We start from the raw sequence: 25,749 nt of genomic DNA on the forward strand, positions 1-25,749 counted from the left end.
ATGACTTTGTATAGTCATGTTGGGAGAGATAAGAGGAAAACAAAGAGGCAGTTTTGGCCAGAGAAATTTAAAAAACAAAAAAACCCCAGCTGTTTAAAAAGGAAAGGACTGCTCTGTAAGTATTCGAAGCAGAGGCTGCAACCTACCTGCCATACTCATTGTCAAGGAGATTCTGCTGTCAGATGGAAGGCTAAATTAGAGAGCTGCTCTTTTTTTTTTAAAGGTAACTTAAAAACATATTTATTTATTTATTTATTTTTGCCTGCGTTGGGTCTTCGTCGCTGCGCGCGGGCTTTCTCTAGTTGCGGCGAGCAGGGGATGCTCTTCGTTGGGGTACGCAGGCTTCTCACTGCGATGGCTTCTCTTGCTGCGGAGCACGGGTTCTAGGCGCGCAGGGGGGCTTCAGTAGTTGCGGCGCACAGGCTTAGCTGCTCCGCGGCATGTGGGATCTTCCCAGACCAGGGCTCGAACCCCTGTCCCCTGCATTGGCAGGTGGATTCTTAACCACTGCGCCACCAGGGAAGTCCCAGAGAGCTGCTCTTATCCCTCTCACCTCAAAGAGTCTAATAAGATCTAACCTAGTTCAGCACTTCAACTTGCAAAACAGAGAGTAAGCTTTGGCAACGGCATCAACTCCCGTTGTTGACTGACATGGATATTCATTCTCATTCTCTCTAAGATTTAAACAAACTCTGCTTTACAGAATGTCAAAATACTTCCTTGAAATAACTGAAGGCTCTCTAGGGTGTCATAAAATCAGGCAGGGATTCTTGCACAACTAATTCTAAACCTTCCTAGGAAGGAAATCAGACTTTGTGGTGCATGCCAAGAATTGGACCGGACTGTTGACATAACAAGCAACACCTCAGGCATCTGAAGGGTTACTGGGCACATGTCAAGATGGAAATGCCATTCTTCTGAGTGGCCTGCCAGATGTCTCAGTCCCAGGTCAGATATGTGTCACTCATTAGGGAGTCAGTGGAGCACCCTCAGCAGCAGGTCCTTGGAGAGAAGAAAATAACACCATCCCAACATCTCTCTTCTTTTAGGCTCACTCATTAGCAGGCTGAACTGAAAAAAGCATCTAGCCAGAGGAAACCAAGCCCTGAGAACAAACTACACATCTGCAGGTCTAAGTTTAGAGTCTGACTGGGTCCAAAATGGAAAATAATAGTGATTAATCACGAGTGGCCATGCGCTAGACACACTGTGCTAGGTGCTCTGCACAGTTATCTGAAACCTCACAACCACCCTTCGAGGTAAGGGTTATTAACCCCATTTTACAGATGAGAGAACAAAGGCTCAGACAGATTCACACCCAGCACTGAGAGAGCCAGGATTCAGAGGCCAGTGATATACGAATGTCAAAGCCCCACGTTCCTTCCCCTACATGAACTATCTCCATGATGAAACACACCGCTGACAGAAACAAAGGACTGGGTCAGCTCAAATCATCTTCACCTTGTCCTTTGGATAGATATTTTTTGAATAAATAACATAGTCCATTGTTCTTTACTTCACAGTTTCCTTAAAAACATGCCTGATTCTTAGTCTTGATACTAACCAGGTGGCAGAGGAAACAAAGAAATAAACCGATAGCTTATGCCAGTGTTGCACTGGGGAGAAATGGTGATTGGAATTTGCCTCTGGCCTCTTGGCCTTTCTGAAACAAGAACAGAGCATAAAGGGGAAACTCCTGCTTATGGGACAGTACGCCCACCCCAAAGCTCCTCCAAGTCCACGGGGCAAGAAAATGATTAGAATACCAGCGAAAGAATAATAACAGTCAAGGGAAGGAGCCCTTCTATCAGCCTGTAAAATGACTGGGTTCCAGAGCCTGATATGCAATTGACAATACATTTCTTGAACAAAAACAGTTTCCAGTAATGTACAAGGCCAATGTTTCTTTATATTTTTTTCAAGTTTAGCTGAGATGATGACTATCTCTGTGGGTACCAGAGTATTTTTTTTTGTCTTCTAACATTGTTCTGCTCTTACTAGGATGTGAGGTGAGGCTCAGAACGTCATGTTCATACTGACAGTAGTATATCACAGACTCCGTTTTAAGAAACAGATGAGGTCATGAATTCCCTGTATCACTCTGTGAGCACTGAACAAGGGATAGTCATCTACGTACACATATGACCATTTTCCTAATGGGCTAAGGTTCCATTGTGCAGGAATCTAGGCATTTTTCCTTTTTAATGAATTATACCCAAGGTCACCTAACAGACTAGCAGCAGAGCTAATACTAAAGTCATCTCTCGCCCTCAGTGAACTTACAATCTAATGGGTATTAGAGAAGATATATGTCTACAGCAAGCAAAGGTGATCTAGATATCCGATAAAAACCAACTGAGTCACAAAGAAAAAAGAAGTCTCCCACAGCCTCAATGGAGAGGTCAGCCACTCTTTCTGGATAAAGAATATTCTATCTTCTATGGAAACAGCAGGTACAGCTATTCAGTGATCCTCAACTGCCAACTTCAAATATTCTCACCCCGTCTCCATAAATACCCTTATCCATGTCAAATTACTTATCCAGATTTTAGGGTCAGAAAACGCGGTCACTGGAGGTGTACCACCTAGCACAGCCTTTTAAATGCTTGGTAACATACCTAATACAGCAAATAAAAAACAGAATCCAGTCTGCGTTTCTGTTTTTAAGGAGGAATGCCATATACAGGATGTAGTCTGCAACAGGGACGGTGTCCTCTGAGTGGGGCAATTCTCCCTCTTGAGAGTGAAACTGATACCAGCAAAGCCCTAGAGGGTCACACACATGGTCTGCCAAGTTGTACAGTGGCACACCCTGAACTAACTGTAACTGGTAGGAATCTTAGAAAAAACAAAAGATTCCATAAACTACATTACTCTAGGTTTCCCCCAAAGTGTTTTCTTGCATTCTATATTCAACATTACAGCTTTCTGATTGGTGATGATTCCCTCGTATTTCCAACACAGCTTCAAAAGGACCTTTTCAATTAAGTTACTCGCTCATGCCCCACACGTATTCTTGGCTGACTGGTGCTCCCCCTTCTGGCTCTGAAAAAATCTAAGCCCAAGTTCAAGAGAAAACCTGGGGACGGATCTGTTCTGACTGGCAAAGTCTATTATGAAAGCACAAATGCTTAGCCTTGTCTCCTTCAAGCTGGCAGTCAGTACTATGACCCGGCCACTCTCCCACTTGGAGCATCTTTATTTAGGGATGAACCAGGAAGTAGCACGAAGTCTCCTTGCATCCCTAACCCTCCCTCTGGCACGGTGGGAAAAGAAAGGCATGTCATCCCCTCATAGGCACCAAATAAATAGAGACCATAGCTTTTTGCCCTATAAAGGCATGAATCTGGGTCAATCCCTGTTGCCTTCTCAGGCTGAATGGCCAATGCAGTAGGGGGCTAAGCAGGGAGGAGGGTCCACTAGTTCCAGGAAGTGTTTATAAACATTCCTGCCTGGTTCGACAGCCACTGAATCTGGACTTTCCAGAGCTGTGGGGGTCAGTTTTCACCTGCTAGCCTCCTCTCAAATACTGTATAAAAAGCATTCAGAAGGCCTTTCTCTATGGAAGTAGAGGTGATCCCTGATTCGAGCTGAAATAATCTGAGTTCCTACAAAGATATTTCAGTATCACTAGGTGGTAGAGGAGAACAAGTTGGCCCAGTGAAGATCAGAGCAATTCTCTGTTCTTTGAAAAATAGATTTGGGTTGACTATTGTAATTTTTTTTTCTTTTTTAAAAGAACAGGTGTGCTCTAAGCTAAAGCAGATAGTTAAAGATAGCCTATTTTTGTCACCAAAAACAAACTACAGCAGTTCTTTGGGCTTAAAATAAACTGAGAACCGAGTGACACCAGTTCAAAACAATTTCTCAAAGTTCCAGTTGCTATTTCAGTGTCTCCATGCCTTTTTTGTCCTCTACTCAAGTAGACACTGAAGCAAGAAACAAACAGCACTATGCTGTTCTTAGGGGGCAGTGTGGGGAAATAGATGTTGTTAGATAATAAGCAAAGTCCTTTGTCTAAAATGAACAAATTGACTGGACTGACTGAGTACTCCAACTGTGTGCCTGGCTATGGAACAGTACCATCTTTCCTGGAGAAGGGACTCTAAAAACCCACGGGAAGCAGAAGTCAGAAGACTGGGGTTCCAAAATCTCAACTTCCACTCAGTAACTACACTAATTTGGGGGCACTGAGACTCAGTCTCCTCATCTCTAACACCAGGATTTTAAAAAATCACTTCCTTAAGATTGTTAAGAGAAATAGATGAAAAACTGGTGTGAAAATGCCTAGTACTGTACCTGGCATACAGTAGGTATTCAGTAAATGTAGGAAAGTACAAAGTCTTTCACATGGGATCCGTAGCCCTCTGTTAATTCTGCCCAGTTCTCCCTCACCCTCTACAGTAGCCGCTCTAGGTCTCTTTCAAGTCTTAGCACATGCCACATTTTTTTCAGCTCCAAGTTCCACACTGTTTTCTCAAAAGCTCGACCCAGGAAGCCTCCATCTTCACTGACTTTGCCTGCTTCATCCTTTCAGTCTCAGCTTTATATATCATTTCCTCTGGGAGCTTTCCCAGATAGCCGAGGTGACGGTAAAACTCCTTGCTATACAATTCCTTAGCACCCTGCACCTCCACTCCGGCAACATTCAAAATGCACGTAAATACATGTATAAAATCTATCATTCTCTGTTACGGTAAACTAGATGAACGCAACTACCGCACATAAGATACTTAGCACAACACCAGGCATACAAGTGCTCAGGAAATGCCCGTGCGAGGAGTTGAATGTTTCCTTCCTAAAAGAATGAATGAACATGTGCTTTGGAGCAAGAGTACTTCTTTTAAAAGATAAAATTCTTTCGGGATTCAGAAAATCCAAGGTCAAGTCAGCGCCCCTACCCCACTTTTAAGACCAAGGTATTTATCTGGACTTAGAGCTCATGGGGCAGGGCTTAGCCTTTTCTGAAGCACACACTGAGAGTCTTTCCCGAGCAGGTTACAAAGAGCTCATATTTCATACCATTTCAGCTTGTCAAAATGCAACATCCCTCCCTGTGGAGCGAGCAATCCAATTCCCCAGCTGGTTTTTATTCACACTAGAAACTTTAACTCCGTTCTAGGCCTCACAAAATGAGAGCTGTGTCCACACAAAGCCACAACAACCAGCCAATTCACTGAATCCAATGAAATAAGCCAATTCACTGGGGGGGGGGGCGGGGGGGGACACAAACTGTCAAACTGGTTACTTGGTGCCTTATAGACCAAACAATGCGTGATTGAATTGGTTTGCTTTTCAATAGGTTGTCTTGTCATGTGGTAGCTGGAGTGAGTGAAAGATTTTCTTTATCATTCTGTTTTTGTCTTTTTTTTAAAAACCCCACAAAACAAGAGCACGTCAGATAGAAGGGTAAAATAGCCGGTAGCGTCTCCTCTAAATCTGTGGCCAAGCACAGCGAATTCAGCAGTGTGAGCTCGCCCGGACAGCGCATTGTGTGCAGCAAGGCACCCCAGCCTGTTTTTTGGCTTTAAAATAAGACCCTGCTGGTCCTGATCTCATCTTTGCAAACGCATGGCACTGGGAGACAGAGACCATGTGCAACGACAACTCTTTACAGACAAAGCATCTATTCATGGACCCCACTGAAGTGCAAGCGTAGATTTTCAATTTCATTCAGCTGAGTGCGGAAGGCTCCCACTATGAGGGTGGGTTACTAAATGGTTCAGCTGGGAAAAGGACCCAGAATGAGAGTCAGCTGCTTTACAGTTCGCACTTTCATGAGCAGAAATGAAAGCCATTCCCTCACTCTAACTCCAGTTTTACAGTAAGGAGCTAATCTAGCATATGAGCCAAGGGCACTGAGCAATTTCTCTTTCTCCACATCACACAGGTACCCAGAGCACAGCTTTTTTGGTTGTTGTTAGGGCTGTCGCTAGGGTAAGGGCGGAGAAAGCAGCCAAGTAACACACAGGGTTAAAACTTATACAAAAGGGAGGGACAATGTTGGTCCCTCAAGCTCTCAGCTAGACCAGACCAGTTTTCTCGCATCCTTGAATACAACATGCATATTTTCACCTTCAAGCCTTTCCCTACCTCACACCACTTCTTCAATTCTACTCATTCTTCAAGGTCAAGTTAAATAATAATAACTAATGCTTATCCAGCATGCACTATGCTCAGTGTCTTACAGGCACAATCTCATCCCATCTCCCACACCGTATGAGAAAGGTGCTACTAAGTCCGCCCCTTTTGCAGAAGGGACGCGGAGAGGTGAATCAAGTGCCCGAAGGCCCAGTAAGGAAGAGGAGGAACTGGGTTTTGACTTAGGCCCCCTGATTCCCAGAGCTCCTGATCACCACACACTGCACTACCTTAACCACCCCCAGCACAGGATGTCTGCTCTGCCCCACACAGACCCCCTCCCCTCCCCCTCTTAGGCAGACCACCTATTTTCAGAAGCTGTGTAGGTCTTGCTGCCTCAACTGGGTGCTAAGGTCTGGTCTGGGCAGGACGGGTCTGTGCCATTTCCCCAGTGGTGTGTGGCATGCAGGAGGAACTAAGTGTGTTTCCCATTACCAAATGGCTCTCCCCTCACTTCAAATAAATACTGTACTGCTTTGTCATGCCAATAAAAATCAAAGGCCAAATCCCCCACGTAGGGGCTGGCTTGGCATTCTCTGCCCCATGGTACCTTGCTTTCCCAGTAAACAAGCGTCAGTCTGATTTCTTAACGGCAGCAAATTTTAATAGGAGGTTTGCTCCAACCAGGAACAGAATGAAAACTTTGCTTATCTCTGCACTAGGATGACAAAGCAGCTACGCTCATTTTAAGGCACCATTTTCCAAGGCAGGAAAAGACAATTTCACCTTTTACTCACTCTTTCCAAAGGATACTCCTAAATGACTTCTGGCACGCTATTGCTCCTGGGCCAGAGGTATCATTTTTATTTGACTAGGAGAGGTGTGGCCCACGTAACCAAGACAGACGGGAAGCCGACCACTTCTTGCGCGCTGACCCGGCAACCCGGCGCGAGGCAGCTCCGGATTAGGAGGCACTCATCGCCGGCGTGGAGGCGGCCATCCCAGAGGCTCACGGCAACCAGCTGCTCCCTGCTGAGCCTACTCTTTAAAGCACAGCTTGTCTGGGAGTGTGTTTTAAAAGCTTTATTTCCAACAGTATTAAAAATGTAGCGTGAAGTCAGAAAACCCGTTATGATTCGCAGTGTGGTATTATGCCACCTTCCTAATTCCCAGGTGTGCAGACACCTCCACACTCAAAAAGCCTGTCAGCGTTTAGATACGCTGTGCTAGCAACAGTCTTCACTGGGAGTGGAGGAGGAAGAGAAGAAAGCCAAAATGTTCAAAATGTCTGGATTCCAGTACCATCAAACAGGAGAGCTCTGCGGAAATCCTGGCAGGCTGGTCGGGCTACTTTCTGGCTTCCTAATAAGAACTGCTTTCCACTGGTCTGCCCGCTAACTTGGAGAACAAAATACTGCAGGCGGATAAATGTATAGAAATGTAAACGCAAACCACAGGGAGAGCAAACAGAAGAATGCCTATGACATTTACTGATATACAGCTCAGAACGGCAGGGGAACAGAACACACAACGATACTGCCCTGCCCTTTCTGAAATTCTATAGGTAGGAAAATTCTGGAAGCTCTGGCCAGTGGTGATTAAGAAGCATGCTGTATGCTGTCAGGGAACACAAAGTGAATAGGTCTTCCCTGTGAGGGCCATGGCACCATGTTCCTCCGTCTCCATTAACCGATATGAGCTGCAGAACCGGCCTCCAGATAATACACAATGCTGGGGGCGGGCCCGCACCTAACAGAGTCAGTTGACAGGGTTCTGTTGTGGTGTCTCACCAAGATGTCTGTCTCTGAAAAACAAAAGGTATTTCCCCTACTCTAAATGGGGAAAAAATAAAGTTGAGAAATACCTTTTCTATCTCAAAGCCTAAGCCCAAGAGGACAGGGCACACTGCCCTGCACAGCGCAATTCCACGCAAGATAAAGAGACTTCATTTGCTCCTACATTTGGGGCTGTTTCCTCTACATCCGACAGCAGGCCTGACGTTCCTAACACACATGGTTTACTTTTTCCTTCTTTTCCCCTTCCTGCCCCACTTGTGGTTCCTAAATCAAATCCGAAGCTCTCACTGATAGCAGCAGCAACTCACTCAAGGAGCTGGAGGGCACTCCAATTTTACAAACACGGGACAGGTTTATAACTCAAAGAGACAAGATTATTTTTCATTTAGGTACTTGAAGACCCTTCACTGATTTATGTGTGCAAATAAAATAACCATCTAATTTTCCCTAATCTAAAATGCAGCAACCTTTACAGATCAGCAAGGGGGAAAAGGAGCATTTAAGAGATGTACGGATGAAATGTTTGCTTCTCAGTCGAAGACAGGACTGTGATTCTGGGTTCTGCTGTTTAAGTGAAGAAAGGCCAAGCACACTGTCACCGGCTTGGCTGTTTGTCAGGACACTGACAAGTTCTGCATGATCTGCTCATTTTGGTAACTGCCTAACTATTGTTTTGGACAAAGACAACTCGGGCTATCTATCCCAAGCCCTCACCCCTTGAGAGCTACCAGTAGTAGCTATCTGAGACACTGCTTAGTTTTTAATGCTAAGTCAAAGAGTAAAGACACACACACACACAACACACACACACAGGGCAGTTTTTTACCAGAGTAAGCTGTCCTTGAAAATCTTCATCATCATCAATGAACTCTTACCAAGGCACTGTGCAAGCCACTCCTATAACTCACTCCTAAACTTGGGTCTTACCTTAGTGTTCCTTCTTAGACTGCGAAGAATATTCCTCCTCCTTGGGTCTTCATCTGTCTCATATGGAATGACGGCGCTGTCCCCTTTGTAACCCTGGGATGCCTGATCCTCCTCTTTTTTTCGGATGGGCCCAAGCTCATCATCGCTCCCCACGGTGAAGCTGGTTCGGTAACTAGCAAACCTCCCCAGCCGGCTGCATCTCGTCCTGTACAGCACTGGCTTGCTCACGATGGATACCTTGCGTCCTCGCTCTAGAGAACTAGTGTCCATTTCGCTGTCGGAACCATTCCCACTGCCATTGGACTGGGCTTTGTTGATATTCCGAATGGTGATGATTTTGCCTTGGGTGCTGTCGTGGGGCACTGAGTATATGTTTTCTTCTTCATTCCTTGGCTTGACCACAGCATCCATGGGTTCGGCATAATCAGAAGGATCGAACCCATCTGGAGGTAGCCAGGTGCTAGAAGACACAGACTTCCTCTGTCCATCTCTATGGCCTTGGTCTAAATAAGACAGATCCCCCTTTGTAATTTCAAAATGGACAGGAGGCTTTGGTTTGACTGGCGGAGGTACTTTGTTGTTCAGTTTACTCTCAAAATTGCTCATGATGAAAGACAGCCCGTCATTTCCCTCCAGTTCCATAGAGAGCTTAGAATGGTCTTTGGACAGAGAGGGCAGTGATGTGTCTTCTCGAAACAGGGTATAAGAAGTGGGCTCGATATCTTCTTCAGAATCCTGCAGGTTTGAGTTGCAGAGCGGAGAGCCTGCCCGGGGGGAGTTAAACACCTCTTCTGTGGTGCTGCAGGCCTCGGCAGCATTGTCGTACATATGAGTAGCCTCGATTATGTTCTTTTTGTCCACCACATCTTTAAAAAATGGGTGGAAGATCTCAAGTTTATGCTGGGGTTGGCTACACGGGATACTTGTGAACTTTCCGTCAATTTCTTGAGCAATCTCCTCCCCCTCAGTCAGCTGTTCCCGACTTAAGTCATTATCCAGGACATCTATAGCGCCGTCAGTGAGTGCAACCAGCTGGATGGGGATAATATCCTGCACTTCACAAAGAAAGGCACGTAACATAGCCAAGGAGGCCTTACGTTTGGCTGAATAGAAAACAATGTACCCATGGACCAATCGGCTTTTTCTGATGCTAAATGAGGAATGGTATGAAAGAAGAGACAGTTCAATGCGCTTCTTGTGTAGTCCGATTGGTAGTTCAAGTAAAACAGAGTTGTTGCTTCCGCAATGGGAAGACTTACAGGTTTGGGACTGAAGGACAGGAAAGAGTATGTCGTCTGCACTAAAAGGATCTCCACACATCAGACACATGACAATTCGCAGGTCAACATCAGCCAGATCTTTGATGCTAGCCGTAGAACTGACCAGGTTTAAGTTACGCTTGGAGTCCAGAAGTCCTTTCAAAACTTGACTGATTTGCTTTTCGTTAATGTTGCGTCCGTAACCAATGCCAGCGGAAGCAGGGTCGAGAAAGACACACTGAAGTTTGCTAGCAATCTGCTGACCTTGCTGTATTAAGCTATGCAGGGTCTCTCCACTGGTGTCTCCTCTTTTGTTAACCAAAATTAAGGTCAGAGGGAGATGGACTAAATGATTATCTCGCCTGCCAAGTGTGGACTCTCTGCTCTTCTCTATACTCTCCACCACATAGGATAGAGACTCCTTTGAATTGTAAAGGCAGAGACAACCATGGGGCTGAAACGTTGGTGTTTGGAAAGAGTTCACAGGAAGCCTCACATTCCCTTCTATTGGCCTCAGGGAGAGCTCGTACATTTTACCATCTATTACATACTTATCATCATTTGTACAAAGAGCTCGAATCTCATTGGCCAACTCTCGTGCAAGGCCATCCTTGCCCAAGATCACCAAGTTGATTCTATCAATGTTGGGGTCAGAAAGTGAATTTTTCTGATTCCGGTCAGATGGTCGGATAAACCGAGAACTAATCAAGTGCTCGATCTTAGCATCCACACAGGCGGGGCAGCTAGGGCATGTTTCCTTTGTTGGGTGGTACACAAAATGAATGTGCTTCAGAATAAGGGCATCACGCTCCGCTTGGAGCTTCTGTAGTGCCTTAAATCGCTGTTCCTCCCCCAGAACATCCTGAATGACACCCATCTTCTCCTTGCTGGGCTTAGCATCCAGCTCCAGCTCATAAAACAATTCCGAATATTCCAAAAGCAGCTCCTGAAACTCTTCCTTTGCTTTGTCTATAATTTGCTTTTGGTGTTTGCCATAAATATCCAAGTATACAGATTCTTCTAGCCACTGATAGAAATCTTCATTCATAATAAAACTGCGGGCCTCTTCCCAAGGCTTTCCAGGAGTTATGAAAGGAGAGGTCTCCAGGTTTTCTTTGAATGCCCTTCTCATCTCAGCTCTTTTCCTCTCGTTCCGCAGCTTCTCTAAGTGGGCCTCGTACAGCTGCTCCGCAGGGACGGTATCCATTAAGTCAAAGGGAATCCGCTCGTTCTCGATGTTGTCAATGTGGCTGGTGGCATCCCACGGTGTCTCTTCAAGCACAACAAACCACTTCAAGAATTCTGGCTTGGTCTCCAGGAGCTTTTTGGCTTTTATGCAGCTTAGGTGGTCGATTTCATCTAGATTGGGTATAAGAGCTTCAAAAGCTAGCGGGAGGGCTGCCAGGTACAGCTTCCTCCTGCGCTCAATATGCTCATGCTTGAGGCGATGGATGTGCTGGAGAAATAGCTTCTTGGCTTTCTGAGTCCCTTCCAGGTAGACATAGTCCTGGTACTCTGGAGAGGCTTGCATCTTTCGGCTGACACTCAACCAATTCTCATTGTGGTTTTTCACAATGCGACTCACCAGCCACTCATACTTGTCTTTTGCTGTAGCTATCTGCTGACTCTGCTGCTTGAGAGCTTCAAAATAAGGAATGATTTTCGTCTTTCCCCGACTTTTATCAATGAGTTGCACTAAGGTGCTGAAAGCTAAGTCCACATTTACATTGGATCTTGCTGAGGTCTCCACAACCTGGAGGTTCTTTTTGCTTAAGGCAAAAGTATGTGCATCTCTAATGTACCGCTCCACACCCTCATCACACTTAGTCAGGACCACCACTATGGGCTTTTTTGTTTTTGCAAGCTGATTGTAGAGATTAGAGACAAACTTGAGCTGGTCATCAAAGTTCCTATTCATGCCCCTGCTAACATCAATACCAAGAAGAAAACCATCAATTAGCAGCTTTCCATCTGGCATTTGTTTCTGCTCAAAGTCCTGCTCCAGCCCCAGCTGGTCAGTGCAAAAGTACATGAGTTTTTCAGCTGATGCGAGCTTGGTTGCAGCAGCTCTCTTGATATAGGGCTGCAGGGCCGTGCTCCGGTGAGGTTGAAAAGTCTGATCATCAATGAATTCAGTCTGCTCCACAACGTGCATCTTACATTCCACACAGTCCTCCAGGGAACGGCTAACTTCTCCCCAGTAGAGAAAGTGGTCATTATTGACCACTCGCCCACCAAAGTCACTGGTGCTGAGGACAGAGGTATGGTCCAAGTGAAACTCGTCAGCACTCGGGCGCACAAAGCGGTTGCACAAACAAGACTTCCCAATGCCGCACTGGCCCTTCTCCTTCTCCGTCCCAGACAATCCCACCACACTGATGTTGTAGGTGGGAATGCGGACATCTTGCTTTCTTGCCATCATCATCGTCGACACATCCTGCCACAATCAGCTACTTCCAAGATCAGATTAGTGTTTTCCAGTGGACCCAATGGCTTCCCCACATTATCAGTGGGGGCCGGCTGCCCACGAAGCAAAAGTGTCAGATCTCATCGTGCTTGTATACCAGTACGAGGTTAGTTTTTGCCACTTCTCATCACCAAATAGCCAACATTTCTTCCTAGATGGGGGAGGAAAAAAGAAAACCAATCAGCATCATAATTTTGAAAACAATTTTAATCACCAAACAATAGGAAAAATCAATTTTATTGTTCAACAAATAATCATAGTGAACATCAAATGTACGAGGCCTTAAGTTGGGTAAAGACATAAGAGCAAATAAGACTGACATCTGGACTTCCCTGGTGGCGCAGTGGTTTAGAATCTGCCTGCCAATGCAGGGGACACAGGTTCAAGCCCTGGTCCTGGTCCGGGAAGATCCCACATGCCGCGGAGCAACTAAGCCCACGTACTGCAACTACTGAGCCCACCTGCTGCAACTACTGAAGCCCACATGCCTAGAGCCCATGCTCCGCAACAAGAGAAGCCACCGCGATGAGAAGGCCGCGTACCGCAACGAAGAGTAGCCCCTGTTCGCCGCAACTACAGAAAGCCTGAGCACAGCAACGAAGACCCAATGCAGCCAAAAATAAAAAAATAAATAAAAACGAGAATCTGCCAACAGCAAAGAATGTAAGAAGTGGTGAAATAACCAAAGCATTTGCACTAAAGGCAATCTACAAAGCAAGGCAGTTTACAATTATTCAAAAAAAAAAAAAAAAGACTGACATCTGTGTACCCTCAGAGGTACAATGTCATCTAATGGAGGAAGACACATAAGTAAGCAGTGTGCTAAGGGCTAAAACAAGGGCTTGCATGCTCCTTGTTAAAATGGCTGATTCCAGGGCTAGGGCAGGGTTGGTACAATATGAGCCTGGAACATCTTATTATACAAGAAAGGAAGGAAGTGCCTGAAAAAATGATAGGGTACCTCACAAGGACACAGGAGCCAGTTTGAAGGGGCACCCATTGGTCAAATCTGGGACACTCTGAACATCAAAAGAATACAGTATAGTACAGTAATGAATTACAATCCACTGCAAAAGTAGGAACTTGAGTTCATAATCCTGGATCAGACAAGAATCATCACTCGATGCTGATGGGGGGGGAGTTTTGATGAGGAGCAGGATCTTGTGCAGAAATGAGGTCTCCTGAGAGACTACTTATTAGCTGCAAATGGAAGAAGGAAAACAAACACTAATTACACAGTGGAGATACTGGGCAGCACTTTGAGTAATGAAAATTATCACCACCAAAGAGCCAGAAGGACATCACAGGTCTCCAGATGTGATGCCCCAGGAGGATACAACATCACTGTGCAGTATGATGGCCTAGAATGCACTACCTCAACCTAATCACAAGGAAACATCAGACAGACACAAAATGAGCAAGATTCTATTATGGCCGGGGGCGGGGGTGTGTGTGCATTTCTGTACTTAAAAAAAAAAAAAAATCAGTGTCATAATAGACAGAGAATGGCTTTGTAAATAAATATTCCAGATTAAAGGAGGCTACAGAGACATCCTAACTAAATGCCATTATCTGACCCTAGACTGAATTCTGTATGGGGCGGGGGTGGAGGGGCAGGAGGAGGAAGGCTATTCAGAACATCATTAGATCAATTAATAACATTGGACTATGAATGGAATTAGATAAAAGTATTCTATCAGTGTAAATTTATGAAGTTTATAACTATCATGTGAGAGAAAAGCCCTACTCTTAGGAAATACACACTGAAGTATTCAGAGGGAAAAGACCATAATGTATGTGACTGGTCCAAAAAAAATCACGCCTACATATTGAGAGAGACTAAGAATGCAAACAAGGTAAAATATTAACAACAGGTGAATCTGGGTAAAATGTACAGGATATTCCTTTGTGCTATTTTAATTTCTGCAACTTCTCTAAGTTTGTAATTATTTCCAAATAAAAGGTTTTTTTGTTTTTTTGAAGGGTATGAATATGGGTGGTTCCCTGACGAGAACATAAGCCCTGTGAGGATAAGGCCTACCCCTGCCTTCGTCACTCTGTGTCCTCAAGCTACGAGAACATGTTTGACACAAATATTTACTGAAGGAATGAACAGATGAATGACTATTAGAGCTTATTAAAGGGTCCCCAAACCCAGCCTTTTAGATTTAGGAAAGTCTTGCTGGAGGAAGTTCCATCTCAGGCGAGACCTAAAGTAGAGGGGCTGAAAGGTTGCAGACTCCTCTCTCTCCAGAAAAGGGCATTCATTCCCCATGGGAGAACCAGCTGAACTTAAGTGTGTATGGGGAGGAGATGGGTGAGATGCATTAGCAAGTAGGCAGGGACCAGATTAAGCCACTTTCAAAGAGTTTCGATTCTTCCCCAAAGGCTATGGGGAGTCACAGACTGTGGCTGTGAAGTGGCACCTTAAAGGACCTAAAGTTTGAATAGCTGAAGTCATAAAATGTTATGATGCTGTCTTACAAAGTCTTTAGCAGCTTTCCAGCTGAAATAAGTAAAATATGTAGTCTCTGGCTGCCGCTACATAAACGTTCTTCTGGTTGCTACAGTTTATGCTGCACTGCAGTCTACTTCCACACGTAAATATAACTGTGCAATTGCTGAAGCTGTAGCCAAATGAACAGTCTCCCGAGACACTCCAAAGAGAATTTAAAATAAACAGCAATTTTCTTTTGAATCTCATTTATGCTTGGTAGGAACCCAGCATTTCCACAACCTTCATATTTTTCTGCGAGCCTATCTCACAAGAGGTGCCACAGGAAGTCAGACCACGACACGTTATTCTGACTGATACAAGGGGGCAACAAATGGGAGAGCACAACTGTCCCCTATGATGATAACCCTGAAAGGTCAAAGACCTTTCCCAAAAATCCGTGTCTTCCTTTGATAACCCAGAAAGCCAAACCCTCTATGGAGACAAAATGTGGCTAGATGGTATGTAAAAATTGTTTGACCATTTCTCAAAAGAGAAATCCCAATGCCTGTAAGTAATCGCCTCCAGATAACCTACTGGCATGCTCCTATAGAAGCCAAGCTCCAGACTTCAGGAGGAGCAAGAGGGACAGCTATGGGAAAGAGAAGAAAACCCCAACCTTCCCCATCCCCCATTTCCCTAGGTGATTGCGTACATAAGTAAAATTATAAGACGCTTATGAACATCTAAAGCATGTTTACACACATCCTCTGAAATACCTGAAAAGGAAAGATTTATATGAAATCAAAGTGCTTTTTGCACATTATTCTGTAGTACACATATACAATATTTTTTTAATTTATTAATTTGTTTATTATTTATTTTTGGCTGTGTTGGGTCTTGGTTGCTGCGCGCGGGCTTCCTTTAGTTGCGGCCAGTGGGGGCTACTCTTCGTTGCGATGCATGGGCTTCTCATTGCGATGGCTTCTCTTGTTGCGGAGCACAGGCTCTAGGTGCACGGGCTTCAGTAGTTGTGGCATGCGGGCTTCAGTAGTTGTGGCTCACGGGCTCTAGAGTGCAGGCTCAGTAGTTGTGGCACACGGGTTTAGTTGCTCCACAGCATGTGGGATCTTCCCGGACCAGGACTCGAACCTGTGTTCCCTGCATTGGCAGGCGGATTCTTAACCTCTGCACCACCAGGGAAGTCCCTACAATTTTTGTTTTAATGAGGCTTTAACAGAGTCTCAGGTAGGAATGCTGACGAAGGTTTAAGGAAGTCAAGTGTGCTCACCTAACAGAGCCCTTCTCTATCATTCCTCATCCCAGCGTCTGGCAGGAGCCAAGGCCACCCACTTGACCAATCTTGAAATGCAACTTGGCGACACAGGTCCTACTTCAAGCAACTGCTGCATGCAGCTGGCAAATCATCCCACTTATCCTCTGTAAAGCGGGCTGAATAATCTACCTCTTCACAGAAATCTCAGGAAAACAAAACCCCAACCTGCTCTTAAACCTCAAGAAATAAAGATGCTGGTTTAATTTTGAACTAAACTAAAATGCATAGTCCATTCAACACCTTGTTCCTTACAATTTTTTTTTAGGCAGGATATTCTATTTAGTCCATTCAAATCAATGTCTCAGTTATCTGAAGGATGCTACAGAAAAGAAAACACTCTCGACTCTCAAGAATGGAGCAACTGATATTTTAAACCCAGAATGCTGCTGGCTGAGCTAAAAAAGCTACAAAAATGAGAATTAAGTGGCATGGGAGCGGTTAATTTTTGGACACCTGGTAACTTCCCACTTGTTAGAAACCTAACAGTTTCCCTGGTATAAGTATACTCTTCTTACACGTCTGTCTTTGATGTCTAGATAATGCAGTTTTACTAGTTCCTCAATTGGACTGAATTACATGGTAAACAAAGACTGTTATAAATCTAAAAACGTCTCAAACACTTGGTTTAAAGGAAATAACCTTAAGTGCTTGGTCACAAACACGTTCAACTTTTCTAAGAGGTGGGTAAAAAAAATTAGCTGAGTCACTAAATTTAATGATCTGAAGGCCACAAAGAAAGAGAAAGTAGAAGACAGGGCATGTCCAAGACTTCGCAATGTCTTCAGAGTGTAAATCTGATGGGAACTGGTGTTCTTAGTGGGCAACTAAGCTACTCAAACAGCAAAATCTGAACACCCATTCTAATAATTTGCCAATACTAATCCTTTTAAAACTGAAGAGTTACAACAGAGGAGGAAAAAAGTATTCTTTAAAACAGTAACTCCAGGCTTCCCTGGTGGCACAGTGGTTGGGAGTCCGCCTGCCAATGCAGGGGACACAGGGGTTCGAGCCCTGGCCTGGGAGGATCCCACATGCTGCAGAGCAACTAAGTCCATGTGCCACAGCTGCTGCGCCTGCGCTCTAGAGCTCACGTGCCACAACTACTGAGACCTCGTGCCACAACTACTGAAGCCCACGCTCCTGGAGCCCGTGGTCCACAACAGGGGAGGCCACTGCAGTGAGAAGCCCGCGCACCACAACGACGAGTGGCCCCCGCTCGCCGCAACCAGAGAAAGCCCGTGCACAGCAGCGAAGACCCAGTGCAGCCAAAAAATTTAAAAAATAATTAATTAAAAAAAAAAAACAGTAACTCCTTTTATCTTTAAGCTTTACTGAGCTACTTGTATTAGAAAAATAAAAACACAGAACCTAACATTTAGCTTCACATTTGAAGCCATAAGTCCACTTCTTCAGGAAGAAAAATACTCCAGGAGTATTTTCAATTCTTTGTCACAAATATAGGCTGAACATAATGCAGGGACTTCCCTGGCAGTACAGTGCTTGAGACTTCACCTTCCCATGCAGGGGGTGCAGGTTCGATCCCTGGTCGGGGAGCTGGGATCCCACATGCCTTGCAGCCAGGAAACCAAGACATAGAACAGAGGCAACACTGTAACAAATTCAGTAATTTTCAATTTCCACTTTGAAAATGGTCCACATCAAAAAAACAAACAAACAAAAAAACAAAACCATAATACAAACATCTGAGAGCTTTTTTAGACCTTGTCACCAAGCTTCCGGAGTTATTTGACTTGTTTAACCAAGACAGTAGCTCCACAAAGAGCGCCTCAACTGGAAGGTAGGAGGAGGGGTGTTTTCTTTTTTAACACCTCTACAGAACACCCAGGGCAAGAAGAGGTAACATTCCCAAGATAGTACACATTTCACAGGACACAGAAATGCCACTGTGATCCAGCATTAATATGACTGCTCAAGTTCAGCAGCGCAGTGTGTGTTTCACCCTTCCATCCGCAACCTCACACCCCCTACCCCCACCCCCAAGAGGAAATGTTTCTGGGCTCTGTGATCTAGATGCTCTGTTAAGACACAGATCTACATACCACCAGTATTCATAACCAAAACTACTCTCTCTGCCTGTGAGACTAGCCAACAAATTCTGAAAATGCATTCCGTTTCGAACAACCATATACAGAACACCACCAAACTAATAATAATATAACACTGTATAATAATTATATATAGGATAATATAAGGAAATAATTTCACAGTGAGCTACTAACAAAGGAAGCAAAATCCTTGTTACCATAATTTTTCTTAATTCTAATAGGAGAATGGAATGGAAATACGCATTTTAATTTAACAGAAAGCAGAGCATTTTCTAAATGTCCTTAATACCTCATACTTCTGAACACATTAAATTTCTGAATGGATTTTCAAAACTATGAATTACCATCAACAGCTGGTTAAAATGTCTGCATTAAGTAGATACATGATAAGACTCACTGCTCTACAGAGGGGAGGGGAAGAACAAAAGGAAGGGATCTAACCAGGAAGCATTTTCCCTGTAAGAAAGATTCCTTAAGAATTTTTCAGAGGAATTTACTTTCCAAACAGGCCAGGAAGGATGCGATATAAAAGCTCCAGTAAGGGCTTCCCTGGTGGCGCAGTGGTTGAGAGTCAGCCTGCAGATGCAGGGGACACAGGTTCGTGCTCCAGTTCGGGAAGATCCCACATACCGCGGAGCGCCTAGGCCATGGCCGCTGAGCCAGCAGGTCCGAAGCCTGTGCTCCGCAACGGGAGAGGCCACAACAGTGAGAGGCCCGTGTACCACAAAAAAAAAAAAAGCTCCAGTAAGAAGAGAATATGACTCTCTGGTCTACTGAACCACTGAATTTAAACAAAATAGTCTTTAAAAACCCAATGTTTCTATTTTCACATTATTAAATGTTAAAGTAAAATTTCCTAAGGTTTTTGTTTGTTTTCCTTTACAAAAAGAAATTAAAGTTGGAAGTGGAAGCCAAGGTCCTCGTTTATCCAATTAATTCATCTGTGAAATCCAAATAGATTTACAGAACCTTAGAGTTAGTGATGTGCACAAATGATGCATCAGAGTATTTAGCTATAAATAGGAATTATCATCCTTATAAATCTGACACCAAAATACAGAGGGAGTTTTCACTTCCTCTGTGTAATTTCTATTGAAACGTGAAGAAATGCCCTTGTTCTGCTCATCTCTTTACCGCATGAGAAGTATCTTTTGAAATGACTACATCTGAAATGACAACATCGAACTTAAACAAGCACAACACAGCCTCTAACACTGAATAAAAGAGAAAGGTAGGCCATTTGATGGCCCCAGTTACAGAGCAGCTAAATTCTCTCCTTCCTTCATAATATTTCAGAGACGTTAACCATTTTTGTATCACTCTAGTCTCTAATCCTTAGAATTAAGAACTGAACTGTCCATCAACCAAATCAAATACATATTTATATCTAAGACAATGTGATGAAACAAAGAAGAAACAGGACCCTGTCCTTGCTGGTGAGAATCTAATAATTTACTAGAGATACAATTTTTTAACTTAAAAAATAACTAGATCACAGACAATAAATGGCATAGACCAGACTTCCCTGGTGGCGCAGTGGTTGGGAGTCCACCTGCCAATGCAGGGGACACGGGTTCGAGCCCTGGTCCGGGAAGATTCCACATGCCAAGGAGCAACTAAGCCTATGTGCCACGACTACTGATCCTGCACTCTAGAGCCCGCGAGCCACAACTGCTGAGCCCGTGTGCCACAACTACTGAAGCCCGTGTGCCTAGAGCCAGTGCTCCACAACAAGAGAAGCCACCGCAATGAGAAGCCTGCACGCTGCAACAAAGAGTAGCCCCCACTCAACGCAACTAGAGAAAACCTGTGTGCAGCAATGAAGACCCAATGCAGCCAAAAATAAGTAAATAAATTTATTAAAAAATAAATAAATAAAAAATAAATAGCATAGACCATTTCCTGGGATCCAGAGAAAGGAAGAGGGGATCATTCAGATCTGGGATAGACTGGGAATGGTGGGATAGACTGGGAATGGTGTCAGAGCAGAAGTAAAATCTGAATTGGTACATAAAAGACTGGCAGGGCTTGGAGAGATGGCCCAGGTATTCTAAAGACATGAAAGGGTATGAATGACGGTGACCAAAATGGAACAGCAGCAGATACGTTTTGGGACATACTGACTGGCACGGAGTTTTCGTCCGTGGAAGGTAGAAGACAAGAAGGTCAGCAGGGCTCAGACTATGAACAGACTGTATTTTTACCTGTGAGAATCTAACGTGAAAATAATCTTTTACCCCAGCAGTGTTACTTATTGTTGGTAACACTGCTACCTCAACTCCACACCTAACAAATTAACACAGTCTAAGGAGATGATCATCTTACGTGAAAGAAAACACCATTTGAATATGGCAATTATATTTCTACCGTTCAGTCCAATGCAAATTCAAATAACATGGTAGGGAAGGGGCAGAAAGCCACGGATTTTACAAAGGAAGCAAACAGCAAATATTTGCCCAGAATAGTACTGGTGGTTGCTCCCACTAGCACAGGCTACATACACCTACTCCTGTTTAGCGTAGGAGGGAGGATTTCCTCAAAGCCACAGAATCTTACTATATCCCCAGGGCTCTGGGTACAGGAAATCTCTGAAATGGGTCATCTGGATCTTTGGAAAGACTGATTTAAGTGTTTCACCATCTGGTCTTGAAACATGTAATCTCATACAACAGATGGGCTATTCTTGGACAATGGGTATGTATGTGCACTCAGCTCTTACTATGCGCTGTGCAATGGCCAGCACTCTCCAGAGGTCCCAATGAAGAAAACACAAAGGGATCAAAAACAATTTTCAAGGACTGATAGATGACTGTTTTGAAAATAATTTGGCCCAAAGTTAATTTTTTAAAGAACAGCTATGAAAGATTCTCTGACATTACATATATAATTTTTACAAATGTCTCTTAATGCTCCTTTTTTTTTTTAAGATTTATTATTTACTTATTTATTTTTGGCTGCATTGGGCCTACGTTGCAGCATGCGGGGTCTTCACTGCGGCACGCAGGATCTTTCATCGAGGTGCACAGGCTCTTCGTTGTAGTGCGCAGGCTTCTCCCTAGTTGCGGCGTGTGGGTTTTCTCTTCTCTAGTTGTGGTGAGCAGGCTCCAGGGCACGTGGGCTCTGTAGTTTATGGCACGTGGACTCTAGTTGCGGCGCAAGAGCTCATTAGTTGTGGCGCACAGGCTTAGTTGCCCCGTGGCATGTGGGATCTTTGTTCCCTGACCAGGTATCAACCCGTGTCCCCTGCACTGTAAGGCGGATTCTTTACCACTGGACCACCAGGGAAGTTCCAATGCGCCTCTTGATTTATTTTCCCCCCAAACCCTGGTAAAGGTACCTCAAATTCCAGCGTAGAAAAACACAGCTCTGTTATCCTACCATCATAGCCGGCCCACACAGAATAAAGCAAATAGCCCATTTTTCACCATGACACAGTTCTCATGCAGAACTCTACAAGCCGGTCCCAAAGAAACAAAATTTCTAAGCCAAGTTATTCACAGGATGAAATCAAATTCCCCTGATGAATGAAGGGAGCTGCTTTCAGCAAAAGCACTTCCTTAAACTTTATCCTCAGCAGCTTTCTCTCAGGTAACTCTGGAGTTCTGATCAGGCTATCTGATCAAAGCAACTATAAACAAAGACAAAAGTGAAGGCTGAGAAATCTTTCTCACTAATGCAGCACAATTTCTCTGGGTTACCTATATTAAGAACAATAACAACACACAATTTCTGATAACCCGCAAAAATATTCCACGCCAAAGGAAATGCAACACCAAGGCCAACTGGAAACTGAAATTACTCGAATCCACCTTGGTATCACAGCCTATCTACCATTAATACAGTGAGCTAAGATTCTTACCAAACCAAGATACAAAAACACAGCCACATATACGTATAGCTGATTCACTTTGTTATAAAGCAGAAACTAACACACCACTGTAAAGCAATTATAATCCAATAAAGATGTTTAAAAACAAACAAAAAAAACACAGCCACATCTTACCTCTGAATTTCCTGGTATTTGGGCCAATTTTACATTGATTTTTGAAATGGTAAAGAAAACCTATAAAATTATCTCAGCAGTTGCTTCTGAGCACTTCTGATCTATTCAGTTTTTTTTTAAAGTTCAGTAGAAAACAACAAAGTTTTTTTGAAAGAACATTCTCCAAAACAATTTATCTGAATATACAAAAGTGGAGGTACCGTCCAGCCAAATGTGTCTTGCAGAGGAAGAAACAGGCATTTCTGTCAATTGGGAAAAATAGGTCGGCTTGTTTTCAAGTCCAACAGTAAGCCTTACAACAGTAAGCCTTACTATTCTGTTCCCCTGGTGGCAGTCTAAGATGACATGGGGATTTCAGCCCATTATCTCTAATTATTCCTCACTACTCATTTGCATTATTCTATAAGTTGCCGGTCCTAAAGCAGACTACTGCTAGTAATAAAAATTATGCCACATGTATGAACTTTCTTAATAAGAACGTTTGGTTTTATTTAATTCACCTGTACTGAAGATAAGAACTATGGTCACAGAGAAACATAAGAGAACAACTTCTAAATCCAGCAAATTTTAGTAGGGAACAATCTGAATTCACAGATTAAAGAACTTATTTAGGACTCACACTAGTAAACCAATACTTATATTTCTCCTTTCCATTTTCTAGCCTCCACACTTACTTATATACTTGCCTTGCTTCAAATAAAGTTAAAAGCAGAGGTCTGAGAGAAATGGAAAATGAACAGTTACAAGACAGAACATGGGAAGGAGGCTGGAATTAGCACAAAATCATGCCTTAGGCTCAATTCATCATATTTGAAAATCTGCTAAATTGAGGTGTTTATCCCTATCTTCTAGAGGTGATGGATTTATGAATTAATACATTTAACACAAAATGGATTTTCTGAATGAGAAGATGTTACACGTAGGCACTATTAACAAAAAGGTATTATGAAAAATATTTCTTACTCAAATATTTATCACCTCACTATCTGAAAAGCATATCTCAGGTTCCTACTTTGAGGCTAGGAAAGGAGGTACGATAGAAAAAGGATACGAGCAGAGCTTCTGTTCTATTTCTTGACCTGGGTTGGTTACACGGGTAGGGTATTCACTTCATAATTGTTCAGACTGTACACGCTTTATACACTTTTCTCTACGGTTCTTAAAAAAGGATACAATTCAGAGAAATGAAGAAACACAGGTTCACATAGCTAGGAAGTAGAGCTGGGATTTGAGCACACCCCTCTCTCAACCACTGGGATTCTCTCCCTTGTATACTAGGCCTCTCTGCCTGGGGTCCTGTCAAACAGGTGACTCTAATCCTCACGTACCAATGAGAAGAACAGTTGAGGAGCAGTGCCCTGGAGGGCCCCGGATGTTAACTGGCAGATCTTCAGGGCTATGGAGAAGGCTGAACAGGTGGAACACCAGACCTTCCAGCCTTAAAACAGAGCAACTCAATTTGATCTATTTTATATGTTGGGATTCCACATATAAAGAAAAGAATTTTTTCAACTTCTATAGTTTTTTAAAAAGCTCAAAAAACTTCATGGTTCAAAAACCAATTTAATAAGCAGACATTTGGTGGTCTAATTCCCAAGATTCTGCCAAGAGTCAAGAGTCAAAAAGAGTCTCCTGTCTGTCCCTGAAAGGCTCCCTTCTCTTCTCATTCAGGAAACTTATGCAGATTAGTGAGAACCGAGACAGAGAGAAGGGAAACAACTTGGCTAGTAAGGGATGGTGCCCGTCTGAAAGGCCCAGGTCTAACACCTCCCCACCCCCGCCAGGCCTGCCCTCCTGCTCTAACATGCTGTCCTGGCCAGAGAACTGGAACGGCGAGCATGAGGTACGTATGGTGGGAGAGGTCGGGGGCAAACCTGTTTTGTGGTGGGCCCTGTCACAATCAGGAGAGTCTAGACTTCATCCTCTGAGGAACCCCCAGGCTTGGTCAGTCTGGGCTGAAAGAGGGAATTCTGAAAGCAATCTTTGTACTCTCCCCCTCCCTCCACCTCTCTCTCTGATATTATACCCTCACCCTACTGGGTAAACGCCTTCCGTGTAAAGGCCACTTCAAACCTGGTCATAATAAGCACCATGAAAAACAACTGCTTACGACGGAAACGCTGACACAGTGGTGGTGTAAGATGCCCCTTTGAAAAGCCTTGTCAGGGCTCAGTCTTTGTAATTTAGTGGTGGCTCACAGGAAGTGCCTGAGAGCCAGATTCTTTCTGACTGTGCTCAAGGCCATAATTTCCTTCCCATACTTAAACCGATGACCCTGTGTCTCACTGTCAAGGGAGTTGGCCAAGGGGAAAGGGCAGATAAATAAGAAGCAAAATCTGAAGAAAACTGGCCAAAAAAAATTCCTAAGATTCTTCTTGGGATTAACGACTAAAAGGCTTCTAGATGAACCAATCCGTTGTCTCTCCAAATGAAAGCTCCTTGAATGCAGAGCTGTGAGAGCTGTCAGCCAACTCCTTCAGGTAACAGATGAGGAAGCTGAAGAGGAAAAGGGAAGTCACAGAAGCTGCCGTCAGACCTGTGCTAGGGCCTCTCCCGCGTCTCCCCACCCCACCCCACCCCAGGGCTGTTTCTACACACCACTCTCTGCCATGGGTTAATGAAACCCTTTTCATAAGGTTAATGAAATCCGAGAATCAAAATGATCAGGAAGGGGACAAAAACAACCTCTGTCCCTCATCATATGTATACTTTCATGAGCTTCTGCTATATGTTCCATATAGCACCTATCTACTACCCATTACTTCAAGATAAATTTCAAACTATAAAAGTAACATGTCCTGTTGAGGAGTCCAAAAATAACTAAGAAAACACTTGTAGTCATATAAGGAATTTAATAAATAGCATTTTCTATAAAATGCTAGCTTCATGATTTTCCCTTAGATAACAGACCAGAATAGTAACTAGTTCCTCCTTATCAACCACCATTCCTTGAAAGTCCTTGGCCGGTAATTTTCATGAAAACTAATGAGTCATCTCTTACCACTACTTCAGCCCTCATACTTAAGAAGGAAAACAGGTTCAACCTACTCTTCCATGACAGCTGTCCTACCTACAAGAGGAAATCACCTTGACCTCATGTATTTGGCTGCTATTCAGAAAACAATGTCTCTGAATTCAAAGTATCAAAAATATACTTACATTGGGTGACAACATACCTTTCTCAGTTACCTGTGCACATAACGCTCACACTGTTTCATCCCAACATAAACCCCCTGTTTCCCTCATTGACCTCACCTCCCACTCCCCAGGTTACACATGGCCCCGGGAACATATCACAGCTACTTTCTTTGGAAAAGTCTTAAAATCAGTGTACAAGAAATAGCTACTGATTTCTAACTCACACGAGAAAGAACGGAATA

At 43.8% G+C, this 25,749-nt stretch overlaps 1 protein-coding gene across 2 annotated transcripts in view; it reads right to left on the reverse strand.

Annotated features, from left to right (window-relative positions):
• Window positions 1-25,749, reverse strand: part of ARHGAP35 (Rho GTPase activating protein 35) — a 121,669-nt gene that overhangs the window by 65,417 nt on the left and 30,503 nt on the right. For both annotated transcript variants that reach the window (XM_067718829.1, XM_067718830.1), the window contains exon 2: window positions 8,805-12,681. In XM_067718829.1, coding sequence (XP_067574930.1) covers window positions 8,805-12,488 — 3,684 coding nt within the window. In that variant the 5' untranslated portion in view covers window positions 12,489-12,681. The remainder of the gene's footprint in view (window positions 1-8,804; window positions 12,682-25,749) is intronic.

Source organism: Pseudorca crassidens, chromosome 20, assembly GCF_039906515.1.
Source record: "Pseudorca crassidens isolate mPseCra1 chromosome 20, mPseCra1.hap1, whole genome shotgun sequence".
NCBI lineage: Eukaryota > Metazoa > Chordata > Mammalia > Artiodactyla > Delphinidae > Pseudorca > Pseudorca crassidens.